The sequence below is a fragment of the Bison bison genome, unplaced genomic scaffold, assembly GCF_000754665.1.
Source record: "Bison bison bison isolate TAMUID 2011002044 unplaced genomic scaffold, Bison_UMD1.0 scf7180017862278, whole genome shotgun sequence".
NCBI classification, from domain to species: domain Eukaryota; kingdom Metazoa; phylum Chordata; class Mammalia; order Artiodactyla; family Bovidae; genus Bison; species Bison bison.
In genome coordinates, this window is record NW_011492850.1 from 191,616 (window position 1) to 214,521 (window position 22,906).

At 40.2% G+C, this 22,906-nt stretch overlaps 1 protein-coding gene across 2 annotated transcripts in view; it reads right to left on the reverse strand.

Moving 5' to 3' along the window:
- Positions 1 to 22,906, reverse strand: part of PDE4DIP (phosphodiesterase 4D interacting protein) — a 239,510-nt gene that overhangs the window by 155,067 nt on the left and 61,537 nt on the right. For both annotated transcript variants that reach the window (XM_010832825.1, XM_010832824.1), the window contains exon 3: positions 21,646 to 21,791. In XM_010832825.1, coding sequence (XP_010831127.1) covers positions 21,646 to 21,791 — 146 coding nt within the window. The remainder of the gene's footprint in view (positions 1 to 21,645; positions 21,792 to 22,906) is intronic.

Consider the following 22,906-nt stretch of genomic DNA (forward strand, 5'->3'; position numbering starts at 1 on the left):
ATGCATTGGAGAAGGAAATGGCAACCCACTCCAGTGTTCTTGCCTGGAGAATCCCAGGGACTGGGGAGCCTGGTGGGCTGCCGTCTATGGGGTCACACAGAGTTGGGCAAAACTGAATTGACTTAGCAGCAACAGTTTGAACAAAGGGTGAGGAGGGAGGCAGTTGCCAGAGGGCCAGGAACCTCTTACTAGGAAGACTGTTTATTTGCTTACTGTTTATATTTTATTTTACTTGTTTGTGTTTTGTGGCTTTAACAAACAAAAAACACACCTGGGCTGCACACTAGACTTTCTCACTCAGGTCTCTCAGACCTTTGGATAAGCTTTGCACTGCTAAGGAAACAAGCACATGCAGGTTCTTGAACACAGGGCAATGCCTCTGTCTTTGTTCTTCCTTTTGTACATAGTACATCAAAAATCTTTACTCTTTTCTCAAAATATGTTTTCCAAACATTAATGGCTCTCCCCTGCTCTTTTCTTAATTTCTCCTTCCCACTGCTTCTTAATGTATTAGACCAGACTGGAAATAAGACTTTACTAAGAACTCGGTCAATGCCAACAATAGTAGGAGATTACAACCCAGCTGTTGTATGTCATGCCCCATTAACATAACCAACTGTCAAGTCAGCCTTTAAAAAAAAAACTCAGCCTCACATTTGCTTAATCATATTCAGACCCCCCAGACAGTTCTTATAATGGAAATGCTTGAAGACATATTAATGTCTTAGCAATCCCTCTCCTAAAAATATAGTTCCACTTCACTAAAAATGATTAATCATCTTAATTGGCACATTCTTTTCAAATATAATAAAACTTCTGCAACTTAAACTCCACTAATTTGATACCTGTGATAATTCATATCTTTACATTTCATGAAAACAAAAAAATTCTTAAATAAGTTAATATGGTAAGCAGAGGAACAGGAGAATCATTTTTAAGTAACCCTTGATATTTTATCAATGCTGTCCACTTACAAACTGGCGATAAATGTTATCACTATTATATATATTTATCTAAGTGGGGTAACACAGAATTGTGGAAAAAGCAATGCCTTTCGAACCAAGGACATCTGGGTTCACATCTCAGTTCTGCAATTTTCTACTTGTGTGACTTCAAGAAAAATACTTAACAGTAATTAACTGTAGGAAAAATTCAGGAGATGGGATCCACATAGGTTATTAAGAGCGTTGCAATTATATCTGTACCATATTAGCAAAAATAATATATGTTAAAATTTAGATATTGGATACATGGGCAAATGTTTTCTTGTTTTTTGCATGTTCTATCGTTTTATTGTTTTATTGTTCTATTGTATGTTCAAATGTTTTATTGTTCTATTGTATGTTCAAATGTTTTATTGTTCTTTGTGAAAAGTCATTATTTTTAAAAAAACTATTTTAGATGGAAAGAAACTAGGAATTGAAGGCAGCTTTCAATTAGATATAAGGGTAAATTCTCTAGTGGAGTTGGATGTAATGAACTTATTGCCACCCTCCATCCATACATTCATACATCAAATATTTACTTAGTATAACATTATGAGAGATAGTAAATTTCCTGCCACAAAAAGGAGTCAACTGAAACTTAAGAACCACTTGTTGGGGATATTGTTAAAATCTTCACACATTCAGTTCAATTCAGTTCAGTCGCTCAGTTGTGTCCGACTCTTTGCGACCCCATGGACTGCAGCACTCCAGGCCTCCCTGTCTATCATCTTCACACATTAGCTTGGACTTAGTTCTGGAGAGCTTTTAAGGTCCTTAGCTATCCTGAGGGTCTAGTCTGAAACCTATTTTCTCATAGAAACAATATTATCAAAGGCAGCACCAATGAGAGAGCTGTCACTTTTTGAAGAATCTCAGAGCATCCCACCAGCTCTCTCATGGCAGAGCCCTAAAAGGCAGCAGGAGTCTAACTGTTCAGATTAAATGCTCTGGTTGCCTTGTGTGCAGGAAGAGAAAGAGGAGATTAGTGAGCATAAAAGACATACTTCCAAGATAAAATCAGCAACGACGACTAGGACCTAAGGATGACCCTCAGTAGACTTTGCTAACTATCATATTTTCAAAACAGCCCTATGGAAAAGGCACACCAATGGCTAGAGACTAATAGAACCCTACTTGTTTTGAACTGGAGGGTAGGGATAGCAGGGATGCGGCAGGGAGAAGGAGGATGGTTTGTATCACATATAAATATTTTATTTATAATACATCTGTGTGTCTGTGAGTCCCTATGCTTTTTGGATAAAATCTAAGTTGAAGAAATATAAAAGTTTAGTTTCGGGCTGTTCTGAATGACTTTGACTTGTATTCCAAAATTAAGTCGATATAATTATACTATCTTCACAACAATCACTTGTATGGGATTTGACAATATACAAAACACTTCCATTACATGTATTATTTCATTTACCTTCACCACAACACTGTGAAGTAAGTGGGTTATCTATTATATCCATTTTGCACTCTAGGAAAGTAAGCTTATCTAGAAAGTGGAAGAGCACAGACTGCAACTTCCAATAGGCTGACCCGTATTTCATACTCAGGGTCTTCATCATGACACTAGAGACCCCTGTGACTCTAGGACTCCCCATGTGACTAATATGGTCTGTCTACTTCTACACCAGGTCCCTTCATCTTTTCAAAATGTATCCTTCATTATAAAGAATATTCCTGTGACCCCAGAGGATCTGACTACCTGACCCTCTATGAAACATAGTTTTCTCCATTTTTCAAGATGAATAAACCAAAGCTAGTCCTCAAAGGATTAAATATGGGGTAACTACATGACCCAGAGAAGGCAATGGCACCCCACTCCAGTACTATTGCCTGGAAAATCCCATGGAAGGAGGAGCCTGGTAGGCTGCAGTCCATGGGGTCACTAAGAGTCGGACACGACTAAGCGACTTCACTTTCTCTTTTCACTTTCATGCATTGGAGAAGGAAATGGCAACCCGCTCCAGTGTTCTTGCCTGGAGAATCCCAGGGACAGGGGATCCTGGTGGGCTGCTGTCTATGGGGTCACATAGAGTCAGACACAACTGAAGCGACTTAGCAGCAGCAGCAACTACGTGACCGAGAAATTCCACTTCTAGGTATACACCCAAGAGAAGTGACACATATGTCCATGTAAAATCTTGTATATGAATGTTCATAGAAGCATCATTCACAATAGTGAAAAAAAGCAGAAACATCCCAAATATACAAAAAGACTGAATATACACAGTTTAGTATATTCATATAATAGAACACTACTGACATGAGACTACAACATGAATGAACCTTGAAAACATTATTCTAATGTGAAATGAGCCAGGCACAGAGTCATATATTGTATGATTCTATTTATACAAAATTTTCAGACTAGACAAATACATAGAGAAATTAGATGAGTGGTTTCCAGGGCCTGGGGAAATAGGGAACAGGGAATGACTAGTAATGGGTATGATGGTTTAGGGGGAGTGATGAAAACATCCTGAAACTAGATAGAGGGAACTGTTGCACAGCTCACTGAATACACAAAAGACATGGAACTGTACACTTTAAAAGGGTGAATCCTATGGTGTGTAAATTATATATCAATAAAGCTGTTATTTTAAAAAAGAAGAAAAAAAACCAAAGCTGGGAGAAATAACATGTACAGTCCTTTACCTTTACAAAGTATTCTTTTATGATAAAGATCCAATTCAAGTTCAATTCAGTTCAAAGCAAATGATTTAGAACTGACCATTTCTAAATGTATATCAATCCTACTTAGATTATGGGGTCCTAACATAAAGACTAAATAAAGTATACTCTAAGTGGCCCTCACTATTAAATACTCATGGGTTACTATGTTCTATCAAAAGTTAGAATTGCACTCATTTCACACACTAGCAAGGTTATGCTCAAATTCTCCAAGCAAGGCTTCGAGAGTATGTGAACTGAGAACTTCCAGATGTTCAAGCTGGATTTAGAAAATCCAGAGGAACCAGAGATTAAATTGTCAACATTGACTGGATCATAGAAAAGGCAAGAGAATTCCAGAAAAACATCTACTTCTGCTTCATTGACTATGCATGCCAAAGCCTTTGTGTGGATCACAATAAACTGTGGAAAATTCTGAAAGAGATGGGAATATCAGACCACCTTACCTGCCTCCTGAGAAATCTGTATGCAGGTCAAGAAGCAACAGTTAGAACTGGACATGGACCAACAGACTGGTTGCATATCAGGAAAGAAGTACGTCAAGGCTGTATATTGTCACTCTGCTTATTTAACTTATATGCAGAATACATTATGTGAAATGCCGGGCTGGATGAAGCACAAACAGGAAAGACTTCCAGGAGAAATACCAATAATCTCAGATATGCAGATGACACGACCCTTATGGCAGAAGACTAAGAGGAACTAAAGAGCCTCTTGATGAAAGTGAAAGAGGAGAGTGAAAAAGCTGCCTTAAAACTCAGAATTCAAAAAACTAAGATCATGGCATCCGGTCTCATCACTTCATGGCAAGTAGATGAGGAAACAATGGAAACAGTGACAGACTTGGCCTCCAAAAGTCACTGTGGACAGTGACTGCAGCCATGAAATTAAAAGACACTTGCTCCTTGGAAAAAAAGCTACAATACACCTAGATAGGGTATTCAAAAGCAGTGTATTTTCTTGGGCTCCAAAATCACTGCCGATGGTGACTGCAGCCATGAAATTAAAAGATATCTGCTCCTTGGAAGAAAAGCTAGACAGCATATTAAAAAGCAGAGACATTACCTTGCCAACAAAGGTCCATATAGTCAAGGCTATGTTTTTCCAGTGGTCATGTATAGATGTGAGAGTGGGACCAAAAGAAGGCTGAGCACCAAAGAATTGATGCTTTTGAACTGTGGTGTTAGAGAAGACTCTTGAGAGTCCCTTGGACTGCAAGGAGACCCAACCAGTCCATCCTAAAGGAAATCACTCCTGAATATTCATTGGAAGGACTGATGCTGAAGCTGAAGCTCCAACACTTTGGCCACCTGATGCGAAGAGCTGACTCATTAGTAAAAACCCCAAGGCCTGGAAATATTGAAGGCAAGAGGAGAAGGGGACAACAGAGGATGGGATGGTTGGATGCATCACCAACTCAATGGACTTGAGTTTGAGCAGGCTTCGGGAGACGGTGAAGGACAGGGAAGACTGGTGTGCTGCAGTCCATGGGGTCGCCAAGACTTGGACATGACTCAGTGACTGAACAACGTCAACAATCAAAAATTAAAGTTTTGTTATATCCTTACATTAAAAGAGAAAGAACACACAGTCCATTTTATATTTTGACACAGGAGGAACATACTCATTAGGCTGCTCTGAAGAATATGCATAACTTTTGCAGAACATTCTAATAAGGAAAATGTCAATCAAAGTTGATTAACTTGGTCTTTCACCTCCACACAAGGTTTCTGTCCAGTGTTCCAGAAGTCAGCTGTTGATGCCTACCTCAGAAAGCAGACTGAGAACTCTACAAACATGTGGCTTTTTTTATTTTGGGTTGCAAAATAAATCGTTCTTTTGAAACTCTGTTTCTGATATTTCAACGTAATTCCTGAAGTTCAGAGTTTTTTAAATGCCAAAATATTAACAATATCATTGTATTTTTTTTCCCCCTTAAACCCAGAAGCATACAAATACCCATCCTCTACACAATCTTTTCTTGAAATAACTGGCCTGATGGCAGGACAGCTAACAACAGAGCTGTTACATCAGGTCGATAAATAAACCCTGTCTTAGGCAATGTCATTGTGTAGTTAGGACAGGGGTTCCAGTGAAGTCTCTGCTGTTTTCCCCCACCATGGATACATACCCATATCACCTCCAATCCTGGAATAACACAGTGTCGTCATCATCACATTACAGCACTACCAACTATATAAAAACAAAACAAAACAAAACAAATAACAACTTCCCTGGTCACCAAAAATAAATGGCCCAGCCAGAAATAGTGCTGTCAGAGACAGTTAAATGAGCTCCATGCCAAAACAACAGTTGTGCTGCACTGATGCTGGGAGCTCCAAGAACTAGACTCCAAACTAGATTCTCCTGCAGTTTGGCCTGACCAACACCAGCAGGAATTACTTTTGCTTGTTTACAACTGGTTGGACTCAGAAAGATTGTTTGCTGAGCTTTTCATATTCAGGTCAGGGGGAATGTGTAAATTTATAGCCCCATTTACTTTTCTAAATTTTCATTAATTCTTTCTCCATTCTTCCCTAGCAAAGAAGGTGATTTTAAACACACAGTTAAGACTTTCTCTAGGCATAAGAATTGAGTTCAAAGTGATACCATGAACAACCATGGCTGTAACAATAAGGCTTTGACCGTAAGTTCAGAGTAAAGAGGGGGAGATAAAACCAACTTGAACTCCAGTCAACACTCTAGTGCTTCCGCTACGACAAAAAGCCTTCTGTTTCTGAACTTGCTCTCTGCTGCCTCCAGAACTTTTCATGGGTAGCAATGTAAGCCTGCAAAGTCATTCCTCTTCAATTTCCACTCAGCTTTGACTTCACTATCTCCAACTAGCCCCTAAGGACTTGATTTAGATATTACCTACTAAAGGAAGCCTGCGTGATGCTAAGTTGATTCAGTCATGTCTGACTCTGTGCGACCCCATGGACTATGGCCCGCCAGGCCCCTGTCCATGGAATTCTCCAGGCAAGGATACTGGAGTGGGTTGCCATGCTCTCCTCCAGGAGATCTTCCCGACCCAGGGTTTGAACCTGCGTCTCTTATGTCTCCTGCATTGGCAGGTAGGTTCTTTACCACTGGTGCCACCTGGAAAGCACTACTAAAGGAAGCCTGCATGCATGCATGTTCAATCACTTTAGTCATGCCCGACTCTTTGCCACCCTATAGACTGTAGCCCTCCAGGCTCCTTTGTCCATGGGGATTCTCCAGGCAAGAATATTGGAGTGAGTTGCCATGCCTTCCTCCAGGGGATCTTACTGACCCAGGGATTAAAACTGCATCTCCTGCTTTGAGGGTGGATTCTTTACCATCGAGCCACCAGGGAAGCCCAAAGAAAGCCTATCTGATCCTAAAGTCTGGGTAACGGCCCCTCCTGAGTGTTTCCACAGCATTGTGATGATTAAATTTTGTTGTAATTGACTAATCTGTAAGCTCTGTAAGAGCAGGAACCATGTCAGCATATCCATTACTGTATCTGCAGTGCTTAAGACACTATGCTGTATATAGTAAGCATTTTAGAAATATTTGTTGAATAATTAGACAAATAAAGTGAACACACAAAATTTAGATAATACAAAAAGTACTAAAGAAGACAAAAAGCATGGCTAATCCTCTCACTCAGACCTAATCACTTTAAATATTTTGGTATATGTCCTTTCGGACATTTCTATTTTTTTCTCCCTCAAAAATGAGATCTTATAAATACTATGATATCACTTCTATGTGGAATCTAAAAAATACAACAAACTAGTAAATATAAAACAACACAAGGAGACTCACAGATATAGAGAACAAACTAGTAGTTATCAGTGGGGAGAGAAGGACAATATGGGGGTGAGGGAGTGAGAGATACAAACTGTTGGGTGTAAGATAGGCTCAAGGATGTATTGTACAAAATAGAGAAAATAGCCAATATTTTTAATAATGGGAATAATGGAAATTTAAAAATTGTATAAAAATGAAAAAAAATTAAATGAGATCTTATTTTATGTAATACTCAAATTGTTGTTGTTGTTTATTCTTAAATTTGTAATTGTTATTACAGACATCCTTCCAAGCCAGTATATTGCTCTATGATGCTCTGTTACATGAGTATGTGTGTGTTAGCATTAGTCGCTTAGTTGTGTCTGACTCTTTGTGACCCCACAGACTATGGACCCCACCAGGCTCCTCTGTCCATGGAATTCTCCAGGCAAGAATACTGAAGTGGGTTCTCATTCCCTTCTCCAAGGGATCTTCCCAACTCAGGGATTGAACCCAGGTTTCCTGCAGTGTAGGCAGATTCTTTACCATCTGAGCCACCAGGAAATTCTGTTCCCTTAGATGTTATTTAAGTTAAATTTCGTGTAATTTAAATTTCTTATGTCCCTAATTAGAGTGTATACTCTCTGAGAATGGTAACTCATATACATGTCTGCATCATCTACAGCACTAAGAGTCACTCTTTTTATTTATAGTTCCTAAGAAAAAAATGATTCATTTGATGCCTATTTTTGGCAATGTTGCTTAGGAATGAAAGTTGCCCAAGTTTTGTGGGATGACTGTGTGGAATCCCTCTGAAAAGTCATGTTTAACAAGAAGAAAAATATTCTGTGCTTATGACTGCCAAAACGTTAGGATTTACTCTCCTTCCCTTCTCATCTAATAACTTTGTGAAAGTCTCAAGACAGTAGTCAAATGAATACCAGTATGCCTGGGGCACTGTAGTTTGAGGAAGATAAATGCCATTTAAAAATTTAAACAAGAAAAAAAGAAAATGCACTTAACCAATAGCATTCATTTTCCAAGGGTATAATTACAGAGAAACTCAAGAAGCACTTGAAATGGCTTGACCTAAAGGCAGAAGTGACATGACCCAGATTCACTTAAACTAGAACACGAAACCCAGGATGTGGTAACTCAGATCTCCATGAAGGTAGAAAAGTTCCTTTTAGGACTCATCCCCACCTTCACACCAGACTTCAAGACCCAAATGGAAAAATCTGCCAGGATGGGTGGGGCCTCAACAGGCTGACTCACTGTGGTTGGATTCAGACTGCCTGGAAAAGCTAGCTTCAGACTATAATTAAGCAAACATTGCAGCTGGTCTAGCTGGCATTTTCATGTTAAAGACAGCATTATTAGAGAATGTGTAAACAGGGGAGGGCAGTGGAGACCTCCTCTAGACCTTAAAACCACAGATATCCACTACCTCCATGGCTTTCCTGTAGCATTTGACATTTAATTCTCTGCATAAAACCAAACTGCACACATTTCACTAATGTAACCTCTCCTTCTGAATAGTCCTTTCATTTCCCTAAGAACCTTGACTCTTGGCATTACCTTGGCTCTGCCACTTTATACCTATATAGCTTTCATGGAGTTCTTTGAGTCTTGGTCTCCTCACTCATATAATGAATGTACTATAATATCTATCTCATAAGTTAGGAAAAGGAACTGAAGAAGAGCTGAAATAAAATACGTTAAGTGTCTAAAAAGTGTCTTGTTATTGTTTAGTTGCTAAGTTGTGTCCGACTCTTTTGCCTATACCCTCCTCAGAATTCTTTTATTACTCAGTGAATACTGAAGCAGAGGCCAGGGGAATACAAATACAATGTCAACACTTTTCAACAAGTTTAGCTTAGTTGATGAACATCTACTGAGCACTAACTGTGTACTCTGATTATGCTAAGTTCTAGAGACTATAAAAAGATGAACAAGAGGTTTCTCTGCCCTTGAACTGCCTAGAATCTAGGTATATACTTTGAGACTGGAGAATTAGGGTAGGCATCCTAAAGACAAACAAAGAAAAAACAGGCCATGAACTAAAACTTGAAGGATAAGCAGGCTTTAACCAGGTAAAGAATAGGAGAGAAAAGGTATTCTAGGCAGAGGAAATAGCTGGAACAAAGACTGGGAAGTATGAAACAGCTTTTAATTGCAAGCAGTTCAAAATTACGGAATAGAAAGCATATGATAGAGAAATCAGTCCTGGGTGTTCATTGGAAGGACTGATGTTGAAGCTGAAACTCCAATATTTTGGCCACCTGATGCAAAGAGCTGACTCTTTTGAAAAGACCCTGATGTTGGGAAAGATTGAAGGCAGGAGGAGAAGGGGACAACAGAGGATGAGATGGTTGGATGCATCACTGACTCAATGGACATGAATTTAGGTAGATTCCAGGAGTTGGTGATGGACAGGGAGGCCTGGCGTGCTGTGGTTCATGGGGTTGCAAAGAGTTGGACATGACTGAGTGACTGAACTGAACTGAACTGATGGAGAATATTGGGAGATAAAATGGATTTACAATGTACCTGGGAAAGACGAAACTGCACTCTGTGCCCATCTAAATAGCAGGAGTTCATGACTCTAGTCCCATATGAGCCAGTACTTTCATTATCACCAACCAGAAAGTACTTACTGTTTTAGGTCACAACAAATGACAAGTATTCTCAGTGTATTATGAGACACTGGGTAAGTTCCTTTGTTACTCTGTGCCTTTATTTCCTTAGCTATAAATTGTGGTGATGATCATGCTTTCTTCAGAGGGTTGCCATGAGCATTAAATGAGATGATATTGTACATATTGATACTTAGAACCCTACTTCACACACAGGAAGTGATCAACACAGGTTAGCTAGTATTATCTATGTGCTGCTCCAGTCTCACTCATTCCAGAGATGCTGGGGATGGGCTGGGTGCTGTGATCAGTGAGAAAGCATACAGGAATGACTTTTTCTCAACACATGACTATGGCCATTTGACTTATGACTATGTAAAATAACCCAATCCCCTGTCAGGATGTGGTATATAAACTCTATGATTCTGAAAGTCACAATTTCTATGCGTCCTGGGTACCTCAATTATTTTTTTTTTCATTTTAATTGGAGGCTAATTACTTTACAATATTGTGGTGGTTTTTGCCATACATTCACATGAATCAGACATGGGTGTACATGTGTTCCCCATCCTGAACCTCCCCCCCACCTCCCTCCCCATCCCATCACTCAGGGTCATCCCAGTGCACCAGCCCTGAGAACCCTGTCTCATGCATCAAACCTGGAGTGGTGATCTATTTCACATATGATAATATACATGTTTCAATGCTATTCTCTCAAATCATACCACCCTCGCCTTCTCCCACAAAGTCCAAAAGTCTGTTCTTTACATCTGTGTCTCTTTTGCTGTCTCGCATATAGGGTTATCATTACCATCTTTCTAAATTCCATATATATGCATTAATATACTGTATTGGTATTTTTCTTTCTGACTTACTTTGCTCTATATAATAGGCTCCAGTTTCATCCACCTCATTAGAACTGATTCAAATGCATTCTTTTTAATAGCTGAGTAATATTCCATTGTGTATATGTACCACGGCTTTCTTATCCATTCGTCTGCCAACGGACATCTAGGTTGCTTCCATGTCCTGGGTATTGTAAACAGTGCTACGATGAACACTGGGGTACATGTGCCTCTTTCAATTCTGGTTTCCTTGGTGTGTATGCCCAGCGGTGGGATTGCTGGCAGTTCTATTTCCAGTTTTTAAAGGAATCTCCACACTGTTCTCCATAGTGGCTGTACTAGTTTGCATTCCCACCAACAGTGTAAGAGGGTTCCTTTTTCTCTGCACCTTCTCCAACATTTATTGTTTATAGACTTTTTGATAGCAGCCATTTTGACTGGCCTGAGATGGTACCTCATTGTGGTTTTGATTTGCATTTCTCTGATCATGAGTGATGTTGAGCATCTTTTCATGTATTTGTTAGCCATCTGTATGTTGTCTTTGAAGAAATGTCTGTTTAGTTCTTTGGGCCATTTTTGTTTAGGTCGCTTATTTTTCTGAAATTAAGCTGCAGGAGTTGCTTGTATATTTTTGAGATTAATTCTTTGTCAGTTGCTTTGTTTGCTATTATTTTCTCCCATTCGGAAGGCTGTCTTTTCACCTTGCTTATAGTTTCCTTTATTGTGCAAAAACTTTTAAGTTTAATTAGGTCCCATTTGTTTATTTTTGCTTTTATTTCTATTACTCTGGGAGGTGGGTCATAGAGGATCCTGCTATGATTTACATCAGAGAGTGTTTTGCCTATGTTTTCCTCTAGGAGTTTTACAGTTTCTGGTCTTACATTTAGATCTTTAATCCATTTTGAGTTTATTTTTGTGTACAGTGTTAGAAAGTGTTCTAGTTTCATTCTTTTTCAAGTGATTGACCAGTTTTCCAAGCACCACTTGTTAAAGAGATTGTCTTTTCTCCATTGTATATTCTTGCCTCCTTTGTCAAAGATAAGGTGTCCATAGGTGCGTGGATTTATCTCTGGGCTTTCTATTTTGTTCCACTGATCTATGTTTCTGTCTTTGTGCCAGCACCACACTGTCTTGATGACTGTTGCTTTGTAGTAGAGCCTGAAGTCAGGCAGGTTGATTCCTCTAGTTCCATTCTTCTTTCTCAAGATTGCTTTGGCTATTTGTTTTTTTTTTTTTTTTGTATTTCCATACAAATTGTGAAATTATTTATTCTAGTTCTATGAAAAATACCGTTGGTAGCTTGATAGGGATTGCACTGAAGCTATAGATTGCTTTGGGTAGTATACTCATTTTCACTACATTGATTCTTCTGATCCATGAACATGGTATATTTCTCCATCTATTTGTGTCCTCTTTGATTTCTTTCATCAGTGTTTTATATTCCATATATAGATCTTTTGTTTCTTTAGGTAGATTTATTCCTAAGTATTTTATTCTTTTCGTTGCAATGGTGAATGGAATTGTTTCCTTAATTTCTCTTTCTCTTCGCTCATTGTTAGTGTATAGGAATGCAAGGGATTTCTGTGTGTTAATTTTATATCCTGCAACTTTACTATATTCACTGATTAGCTCTAGTAATTTTCTGGTGGAATCTTTAGGGTTTTCTATGTAGAGGATCATGTCATCTGCAAACAGTGCGAGTTTTACTTCTTCTTTTCCAATCTGGATTGCTTTTATTTCTTTTTCTTTTCTGACTGCTGTGGCTAAAACTTCCAAAACTATGTTGAATAGTAGTGGTGAGAGTGGGCATCCTTGCCTTCTTCCTGACTTTAGGAGAAATGCTTTCAATTTTTCACCCTTGAGGATAATGTTTGCTGTGGGTTTATCATATATGGCTTTTATTATGTTGAGGTATGTTCTTTCTATGCCTACTTTCTGGAGGGTTTTTATCATAAATGGATGTTCACTTTTGTCAAAGGCTTTCTCTGCATCTACTGAGATAATCATATGGTTTTTAATCTTTCAATTTGTTAATATGGTGTGTCACATTGATTGATTTGTGAATATTGAAGAATCCTTGCATCCCTGGGATAAAGCCCACTTGGTCATGATGTATGATCTTTTCAATAGGTTGTTGGATTCTGTTTGCTAGGATTTTGTTAAGGATTTTTGCATCTTGTTCATCAGTGATATTGGCCTGTAGTTTTCTTTTTTGTGGCATCTTTGTCTGGTTTTGGTATTAGGGTGATGGTGGTCTCATAGAGTGAGTTTGGAAGTTTACCTTCCTCTGCAATTTTATGGAAGAGTTTGAGTAGGATAGGTGTTAGCTCTTCTCTAAATTTTTGGTAGAATTCTGCTGTGAAGCCATCTGGTCCTGGGCTTTTTGGGTCCCTCATTTAAAAACAGGGACAATGATGCTTGTTTCATGTAGGTGCTTAAAGACAAAATAAGGCAATTTATTTTGAGAGGCACTTAGCCCACTTCTCAAATCTACAGTTCTGGAAAGAACAGAAATCAGTCCATCAATGTATCCTCTGGCAATGGGGCAGAGAGGGGAGTGTCTTTACAACAAATCTGATGGGGACTTCCTGGTGGTCCAGTGGCTAAGACTCTGTCAGGGAACTAGATCCCTTGTGCTGCAACCAAGTCCTGGCACAGTCAAATAAATGAATAAATAAATATTAAAAAAATAATAAAACAAAGTTGACAAGGTTTAAAATTAACTCACTCATTCAAAAAGTACAAATGAAGCATACATACTAAGCAAAACTCTTTTTACCATAGGAAACAACACCTGTTAATTTACACCTACCAAAGTAAAGTTGAATAGGCTTACCTGTGTCACTATTTCTGACTCCCTCGCCCTGACCATCCTTCTCTACCCACTCATACTGTTGGTCGGGGACAGAGAATGCAAGAAAAGGGAAGAAATGGTATCTTGGAAGCTCTGTTCCCTTTGCCCCTTCTTCCTGCATCAACATATTGAAGAAAGATGCTGTCACTTCCACTCATTAATTGACCAATGATGTATTTTCCATAATGTACCAGTATTTACATTTTTAGTTTATTATTGCTTACTCTGGAATCAAAGGCTCTTTCCCCTAGAATTTCCTACATCAACAAATATTTCAGAAGCCATCATATTACTGATCAATTATTTTTTACTGATTAAGTACCTTTACTATTACTTCTTTCCTTGCTCCAAGTCTCCTTCTTTACCTCCCTTGACTAAGTCTGTTCAGGCTGCTTTAGGGAAATCCCACAGACTGGGCAGCTTGTAAACAACTGAAGTTTATTTCTCACAGTTCTGGAGCCTAGCTGTCTAAGATCATGGTTACAGCCTGGCCAGGGGAGGGTTCTCTTCTGGGTCACAGATGTCTCCTTGTATCCTCCATGGTGGAAGGGGCTAGGGATCTCTCTGGAGCATTTTTTTTTTTTTAGTGCGAAAAGTGAGATCTTTATTTACATGTTTTCTTCCGTTATGAATGTGGACAGCAGTGGCAGAGACTGTTTCTACAGAAATTGAAGATATTTTCATGATGCATTACTATTGTTGTAGATCTCAAAATGACATTTAATACCCACCATTACTTAAGTTTAATTATTAGGTACGCTGGTAGACATTGTTATTTAAAGATTAACAAAGAAGCACATATATTACTGTATCATACATTTGTACCTTTTATATTTCTGATAATTATAATTCAGTATAATTGGAGCCTCTTTTATAGGGACTAATCTCATCCATGAGTGCTCCCCCGTCATGACTTAAGCACTTTCCAAAGGCCCCACCTCCCAGTGCCATCATCTCTAGGGGTCTGGATCTCAACATATGAATTTGAGGGAACACAAACATTCAGACCATAGCATCCATCTAGCCCAGTCTATTTATGAATCTACTTCTCTTCCTTTCACCCAAATTTCCCCTCCATCTGGAATATTATCATCTCCTCTGATTGGTAAAAATCTAATTTGGATTTTAAGACCTCACTCAATGTGCAGCCCCCAGGAGATGTGTCCTCTGACTGGCCACCCTTCTCTGTCCTTTAATAAAATTAAACATTCTCTCTCAAGATCTCAGAGTACACTGTCCTTATCTTATGATAAGGACACCTTGTATTATACTTAATGCCATGTCTGTACTTCCTAGTAGATTATAACTAAGGATATAAATGGCATTTTATTTACAATGGTCAAGTGTTTGTTGCAGGATAACTGAAGTCAGGATGGTGTCATGGTCTGAATGCACAAGCCCCCTAATTCATATGCTGAAATCCTACTCCTTGTGGACGATAGTACTGTATTAGGAAATAGGCCTTTGGGATTAGTATCTTATAAAAGAAACTTCAGAGAGATCTCTAACGCCTTCTGCCAGGTAAGAAAATAGTGAGAAGGCATCAGCTATGAACCAATAAAGGGACCTCACCAGAAGGTAACCATGACAGTGAAAGTGTTAGTGGCTCAGTCGTGTCAGATTCTTTGCAACCTCATGGACTGTAGCCCACCAGACTCTTCTGTCCATGGAATTCCCCAGCAAGAGTACTGGAGTGGGCTGCCATTCCCTTCTCCAGGGGATCTTCCCAATCTGGGGATCGAACCTGAGTCTCCTGCATGGCAGGTGAATTCTTTATCATCTGAGCCACCATGCTGGTGCCCCATTCTTGGACTTTCAGCCTTCAAGACTGTGAGAAATAAAGTTTTGTTATTTGTAAGCTGCCCAGTCTCAGTTATAGCAGCCTGAGTGGACTAAGACAGATGGATTCCTGACAGCTCAGCCCAGGCCTGTATCCCCTGGATGTTTGCTTCATGCTCTGAAGGAGCCGACCCTTCTCTGGCACAAAACATTCAACATTAGTATTTCCCTTTCCCCTCTCCCCTTTCCAAGTATAGCTCTCAATTTTTATCCCAAGGCTACTGAATGCATGATTTAAACTTTAGAGAAATATCATGTTATTTAGAGTTTTAGGGTAGAACACTGGAATGTGTCCCTCTCCCTCCTACACTTCTTTTCTAACTAATTTCTCCTCTAAATTTCAAATCCTTTCATGGAGATTCTTCATACAGCAGGTGCTATCATTCAAAGTCTACAGAATGGATGGATGGATGAATGGATGTAAGAATGAACAGACCTGTGAGCAGAACACAGCTTGGTTTACTGACAATGACCTTTCTGACAAGTATGTATGTTGTAGCCTTTCTGTTATTTACTTAGTGCTTGATACGTAGAGGAGAGATATTTAAGATATATCTCTTACTGGCCTTTTCTCTTCATCTTTGCATCAAGTGCTCCAACACTTTGGCCACCTGATGTAAAGAGCTGACTTATTGGAAAAGACTCTAATGCTGGGAAAGACTGAATGCAAAAGGAGAAGAGGGCAGCAGAGCATGAGATGGTTAGATAGCATCACTGACTCAATGGACATGAATCTGAACAAACTCCAAGAGATAGTGGAGGACAGAGGAGCCTGGCGAGCTACAGTCCATGGGGTCACAAGGAGTCAGACATGACTTAGTGACTGAAAAACAACAACTGTATCCTAGCTTGACTTCTGTCAATGGTTCCCAGCATTGAGCAGTAAAGACTAATCAGCAATATTAGACCTGAATGCTAAGAGAAAAAGACTTAGGACTCCACAGCTGAAAGTCAGCTGACCCCTGCTCATCAACCAGCTCAGCCTATTATTTTGTCCTCTCTCACAGCATCCGGCCATCCATCCTATCAGTGGAAGTGACATCCTTCATTTCTACAGGCCAAATCACCACTCAACCCCAAGGCACATGCAGGCAGACTGCCTTTCAGAGAGCACCCACACAGCTTTGAGAGGTGCTGCAGGTTGCGCTAGTGGTAAAGAACCCACCTGCCAATGCAGGAGACATAAGAGATGCTGGTTCGATCCCTGGGTCGGGAAGATCCCCTGGAGGAGGGCATGGCAACCCACTCCAGTATTCTTGCCTGGAGAATCCCTTGGACAGAGGAGCCTGGGGGGCTATAGTCCATATGGTCGCAAAGAGTCAGACACGACTGAAGCAATTTAACATGCACAGAACACACACACACAGCTCTGCTCACCCTTTCTGCACTGCAGCAGATGCAAAAGGCGAACAAAGAGGAAGGGGTTGGATGGTACCACCCCCACTCCCACCACCAGCACCACAGCTGTTCAGAGGTTTGGTCCTCAAAAGCCATTTAATATTCCTGCAAACTCTGTCTTTTTTTGGAAAAAAAAAAAGAACAGTAACCATGACAACTCTGAGCAAAAAAGAAAAGAAAAAAAACCAAGGGTAGGCTGTTTCAATTCTCAGGCACACATTATAAGGAACATATTCTTTATTCACAGGAATGTCTCGTATATTAGGTCCTAGTGAAACATTTCCATTTACACATTGAGAAAAGAGGGGGGTAAATTCATGTCAATACTGCTTTAGTAACCCTTTTTTGAAATGGAATGTTTATTATTTTATATCAAAAGCTATCCACTCAAGAATGAAAGAAACCCACATATCTCAGGGCAATTTTTACACAATATTCCTGTGTGTCCCAATTCCTGGGTAACCCCCAGGGGGCATCAGAGAGCTTTTTCCTTTTTTAGCTCACAGGGATGTGAGAAATCCTGGGTGCTCTTTCCAGGTCATACAAATTCCAGTGCTGTGCTCAGTCGCTAAGTCCTGTCCTACTCTTTTCAAACCTACGGACTGTAGCCCTCCAAGCTCCTCTGTCCATGGGATTCTCCAGACAAGAACACTGGAGTAGGTTGCCATTTCCTTCTCCAGGGGATTTTCCCAACCCAAGGATCCAACCTGCATCTCAGGTCCCTAGCGCTGGCAGGCAGGTTCTTTACCACTGAGCCACCTGCAAATTCCAATAGATAGGTTCTCTTGTGCAGACTTCCTTGGATCAAGCCAGGGTACAGGAAGCTGGTGGCATGTGTTACATTGTCAGTAATTTTGTTTTTGGCCATGCTTCCTTGGTGACTCAGATTGTAAAGAATCTGCCTGCAATGCAGAAGACCTGGCTTCGAACCCTAGGTCAGGAAGATCCCCTGGAGAAGGGAATGGCAACCCACTCCAGTATTCCTGCCTGGAGAATTCCATGGACAGAGGAGCCTGGTGGGCCATAGTCCATGGGGTCGCAAAGAGTCAGAGATGACTGAGCAACTAACACAACACTAAGGATAACCCTATCAAGATGCAGAGCACTTCAAGAGTTAAATCAGGAGTTTCAAGCAACAATGCCAGATTCTTGTTGAGAAGCAAACAGCTGTGGTTGAGCCAACTCGTGGTGCAAACAGTATCCAGATACCCAGAGTGCTCCAAGCCAGCAACAGAGAATGTAATGCTAACCAATTGACTAGATCTCTTGGGCTCAGTACAGCCAAGCTACAGATTCTCAGGGTGCCATTTAAACTCCCTAAATTTATCTGAGAAGTAATCCAGGGATAAAAATGATAAGACAGAATCAGTGGTACGGGTGATAGCTCATGAACCACAGTGCTCAGTACATAGTTAACAGTGCATAAGCTTATTGGGATAAATGCTCTTAAAAGAGACACCATTATGATAAGAATACTCATGCTGTCGTTGTTCAGTCACTAAGTCATGTCCAATTCTTTGCCAGCCCATGGACTGAAGCATTCTAGGATCCACTATCCACTATCTCCTGGAATTTGCTCAAATTCCTGACCATTAAATTGGTGATGCTATTTAACCATCTCATCCTCTGTCCCCTTCTCTTTCTGCCTTCAATCCTTCTCAACATCAGGGTCTTTTCCAATGAGTCAGCTCTTCGAATCAGAAACCAAATTATTGGAGCTTTAGTTTCAGCATTAGTCCTTCCAATATTCAGGGTTGGTTTCCTTTAAGATTGGTTTTATATCCTTGCCATCCAAGGGACTCTCAAGAGTCTTCTCCAGCACCACAATTCAAATGCATCAATTCTTCAGGTCTCAGACTTCTTTATGTTCCAACATTCACATCCGTACGTGACTACTGGAGAAACCATAGTTTTGGCTACACACACATTTGTTGGCAAAGTGATGTCTCTGCTTTTTTAATATGCTGTCTAGGTTTGTCATAGATTTTCTTCCAAGGAGCAAGCATCTTTGAATTTCATGGCTGCAGTCACCATCCACAGTGATTCTGGAGCCCAAGAAAATAAAATCTGTCACTGCTTCCACTTTTTCCTCATCTATTTGTTATGAAATGATGGGACCAGATGCCATGATCTTAGTTTTTTAAATGTTGAGTTTCAAGCCAGCTTTTTCAGTATCCTCTTTCACGCTCATCAATAGGCTCATTAGTTCCTCTTCACTTTCTGCCATTAAAGTGGTATCATCTGCATATCTGAGGTTATTTCTATTTCTCCCAGCAATCTTGATTCCAGCTTGTGATTCATCCAGCCCAGCATTTCTCATGATGTATGTACTCTGCATATAAATTGAAAAAGCAGAATGACAATATACAGTGTTGACATACTCCTCTCCCAATTTTGAACCAGTCCATGGTGAGTAAAGTGTTCTGGTATTCCCACCTCTTTAAGAACTTTCCACAGTTTAGTTGTGTTCAACACAAAAGTCAAAGTCTTTAGCATAGTCAACGAAGCAGAAGTAGATGTTTTTCTGGAATTCTGTTGCTTTCCCTATGATCCAAGGAATGTTGGCAATTTGATCTCTGGTTCCTCTGCCTTTTCAAAACCCAGCTTGTACATCTGGAAGTTCTTGGTTCACATACTGTTGAACCCTAGCTTGAAGGACTTTGAGTATAACCTTGCTTGCATGTGAATCAGTGCAGTTGTATAGTAGTTTGAATAATCTTTGACATTGTCCTTCTTTGGGATTGGAAAGAAAACTGACCTTTTCCAGTCCTGTGGCCACTGCTGAGTTTTCCCAATTTGCTAACATAATTGGGTGCAGCATTTACACAGCATCAACTCTTAGGATTTTAAATAGCTCAGCTGGAATTCCGTCACCTCTACTAGCTTTGTTCACAGTAATGCTTCCTAAGGCCCACTTGACTTCACACTGTAGGATATCCAGCTCTAGGTGAGTGATCACACCATTGTGGTTATCTGAGTCATTAAGACCTTTCTGGTACAGTTCTTCTGTGTATTCTTGCTACCTCTTCTTAATCTCTTCTGCTTCTGTTAGGTTCTTACTGTTTCTGTCCTTTACTATGCCCATCCTTGCATGAAATATTCCCTTGATATCTCTAGTTTTCTTGAAGAGGTTTATAGTCTTTCCCACTCTATTGTTTTCCTCTATTTCTTTAATTGTTCATTATAAAAGGCTTTCGTATCTCTCCTTGCTATTCTCTGGAACTGTGCATTCAGTTGGGTATATCTTTGCTTTTCTCCTTTGCCTTTTGCTTCTCTTCTTTCCTCAGCTATTTGTAAGGCCTCCTCAGACAACCACTTTGCCTTCTTGCATTACTTTTTCTTTGAGATGGTTTTGATCACTGCCTTCTATACAATGTCACAAACCTCCATCCATAGTTCTTTCAGCACTCTGCCAGATCTAATCCCTTAAATCTATTTGTTACCTCCACTGTATAATCATAAGGGATTTGATTTAGGTCATACCTTATGGCCTAGTGGTTTCCCTAGTTTCTTCAATTTAAGCCTGAATTTTGCAATAAGGAGCTCATGATCTGAGTCGCAGTCATCTCCTAGTCTTGTTTTTGCTGACTGTTTAGAGCATCACATCTTCAACTGCAAAGAACATAATTGATCTGATTTCAGTATTGACTATCTGGTGATGTCCATGTATACAGTTGTCCCTTTTGTTGTTGGAAGGGGGTATTTTCTATGACCAGTGTGTTCTCTTGGCAAAACTCTGTTAGCCTTTGCCCTGCTTCATTTTGTACTGCAAGGCTAAACTTGCCAGTTACTCCAGGTGTCACTTGACGTCCTACTTTTGCATTCCAATCCCCTGAAATGAAAAGGACTGGTTTTTTTTTTTTTTTTTAGTGTTAGTTCCATAGGGTCTTGTTGGTCTTCATAGAACTGTTCGACTTTATCATTAGTGGATGGGACAGAGACTTGGACTACTGTGATCTTGAATGGTTTGCCTTAGAAACAAACCGAGATCATTCTGTCATTTTTGAGACTCCACCCCAAGTACTGCATTTCAGACTCCTTTGTTGATTATGAGGGCTATTCCATTTCTCCTAAGAGATTCTTGCCCACAGTAACAGATAAAATGGTCACCTGAATTAAATTCACCCATTCCCATCCATTTTAGTTCACTGATTGCTAAGATGTCAATGTTCCCACAAGACACATCCACAACTGGGCATCTTTTCTGTTTTGGCCCAGCCACTTCCTTCTTTCTGGAGCTGTTAGTAATTGCCCTCCACTCTTCCCCAGTAGTATATTGGACACCCTCTGAACTGGGGGACTCAACTTCCAGTGTTATATCTTTCTGCCTTTTCATACTGTCCGTGGGGTTCCCCAAGCAAGAATACTGGAGTGGCTTGCCATTCCCTCCTCCAGGGCATCACATTTTGTCCGACTTCTTCGCTATGACCTTCTGTCTTAGGTGGCCCTGTATAGCACGGCTCATAGCGTCTTTGAGTTATGCAAGCCCTTTTGCCAATGACAAAGCTGTGATCCATGAAGAGGAAAGAGTACTCATAATCCAAGCTAAACTATTGGTCATATTATCATAAGACATCACTATCCCCATATGCCTTCTAACTGGAATAATGATTCCTACCCATGTGACTTACCTTCTCAAAGTCTCGAAGGGCCTGGGTTTGCACCTGAAGAGGTCTTTCAAATGCTCTCAAGGAATGCCCCAAGGGGATCTTGTCACCACTTCTCCAGGTCTGTGACTGCAGAGGAGGGCCTCGATCTTTGGTGTCACTAAGAAAAGCTGCCAGTGAAACAGAACAGAAAATTGTATCTAATAGTGGCATTATGATCATTCCAACCTTCATGTTCCAGCAGAACTTGGTTTCTGCAAAATACGAACCAATTCTAGGCCACACAGAAGCAGTTCACGTGAAGTAGCCTACAGTAGATCTTATTAACAGTGGTCCTGAGCGCAGCCCACTGGTTTATGTCCATGCACCTTTATAAGGTGATGTTCCTGCTCCTGCCATCAGAAAGTGGAGTCTACTTCCCTAGCACATGAATCTGAGTTGGCTGAGTAACTTGCTTTGACCTAGAGACGGGTGATGAAAATGCCACTTTGGGATGAATTCCACAGATTGGGCCTTGAGAGGCTTTGCATTTCTGTTCTTGCCTTCTTAGAACCCCATGACCACAATGCTGGGAAGAATCCCAGGTTACCTCCCTGGGGGATAAAGGCCAAGTCCCGGGAGAATAGGATGCCAATCACCACTGCCAGGCACCTGAGAAAAGCTGTCTCAGACCTTCAGTCCCAGTCAAGCTGTCAGAGGATGGCAGCTGTTTGAGTAATTCAAGTGAGACCAACAGAAGAAATGCCCAGTTTCCCAACATCCAGGATTGTGAGAAATAATATATCATTGTTGTTTCAAGCCATGAGTGGGCAAACTTTTTCTTACAGGGCCAGACAGTAAATACTGTAGGCTCACGGGCATGATCTCTGTCACAACTACTCAACTCTGCCCTGGTAGCTCAAAGCAGATGCAGAGAATATGATAGAGAATGAGCATGACCGTGTTGTGATAAAACTTTATTTACAAATACCGGCAATTGGACCCATGGGTGGCAGTTTGCTGACCCCTGTTTGAAGCCACTAACAGAGTGGTGCATTACATGAAACCAAACACAACTGAAATAGCTTTATTTGAAAAAAAAAAAAATCAAGCTACTAGCTAAGAAGTATCTCTACAAATCTCTTTACAGAGAATCTTTCAGGTTATAGTATAGGAGTAATAACAAATGTAACAACCAACACTGTAACAGGTGTTACAAAATAGTTTCATATGAATTATTTCATTTATAAATTACTGCTGAGAATTCCCTGGTGGTCCAGTGGTTAGGACTCTGCTTTCTCCCAAG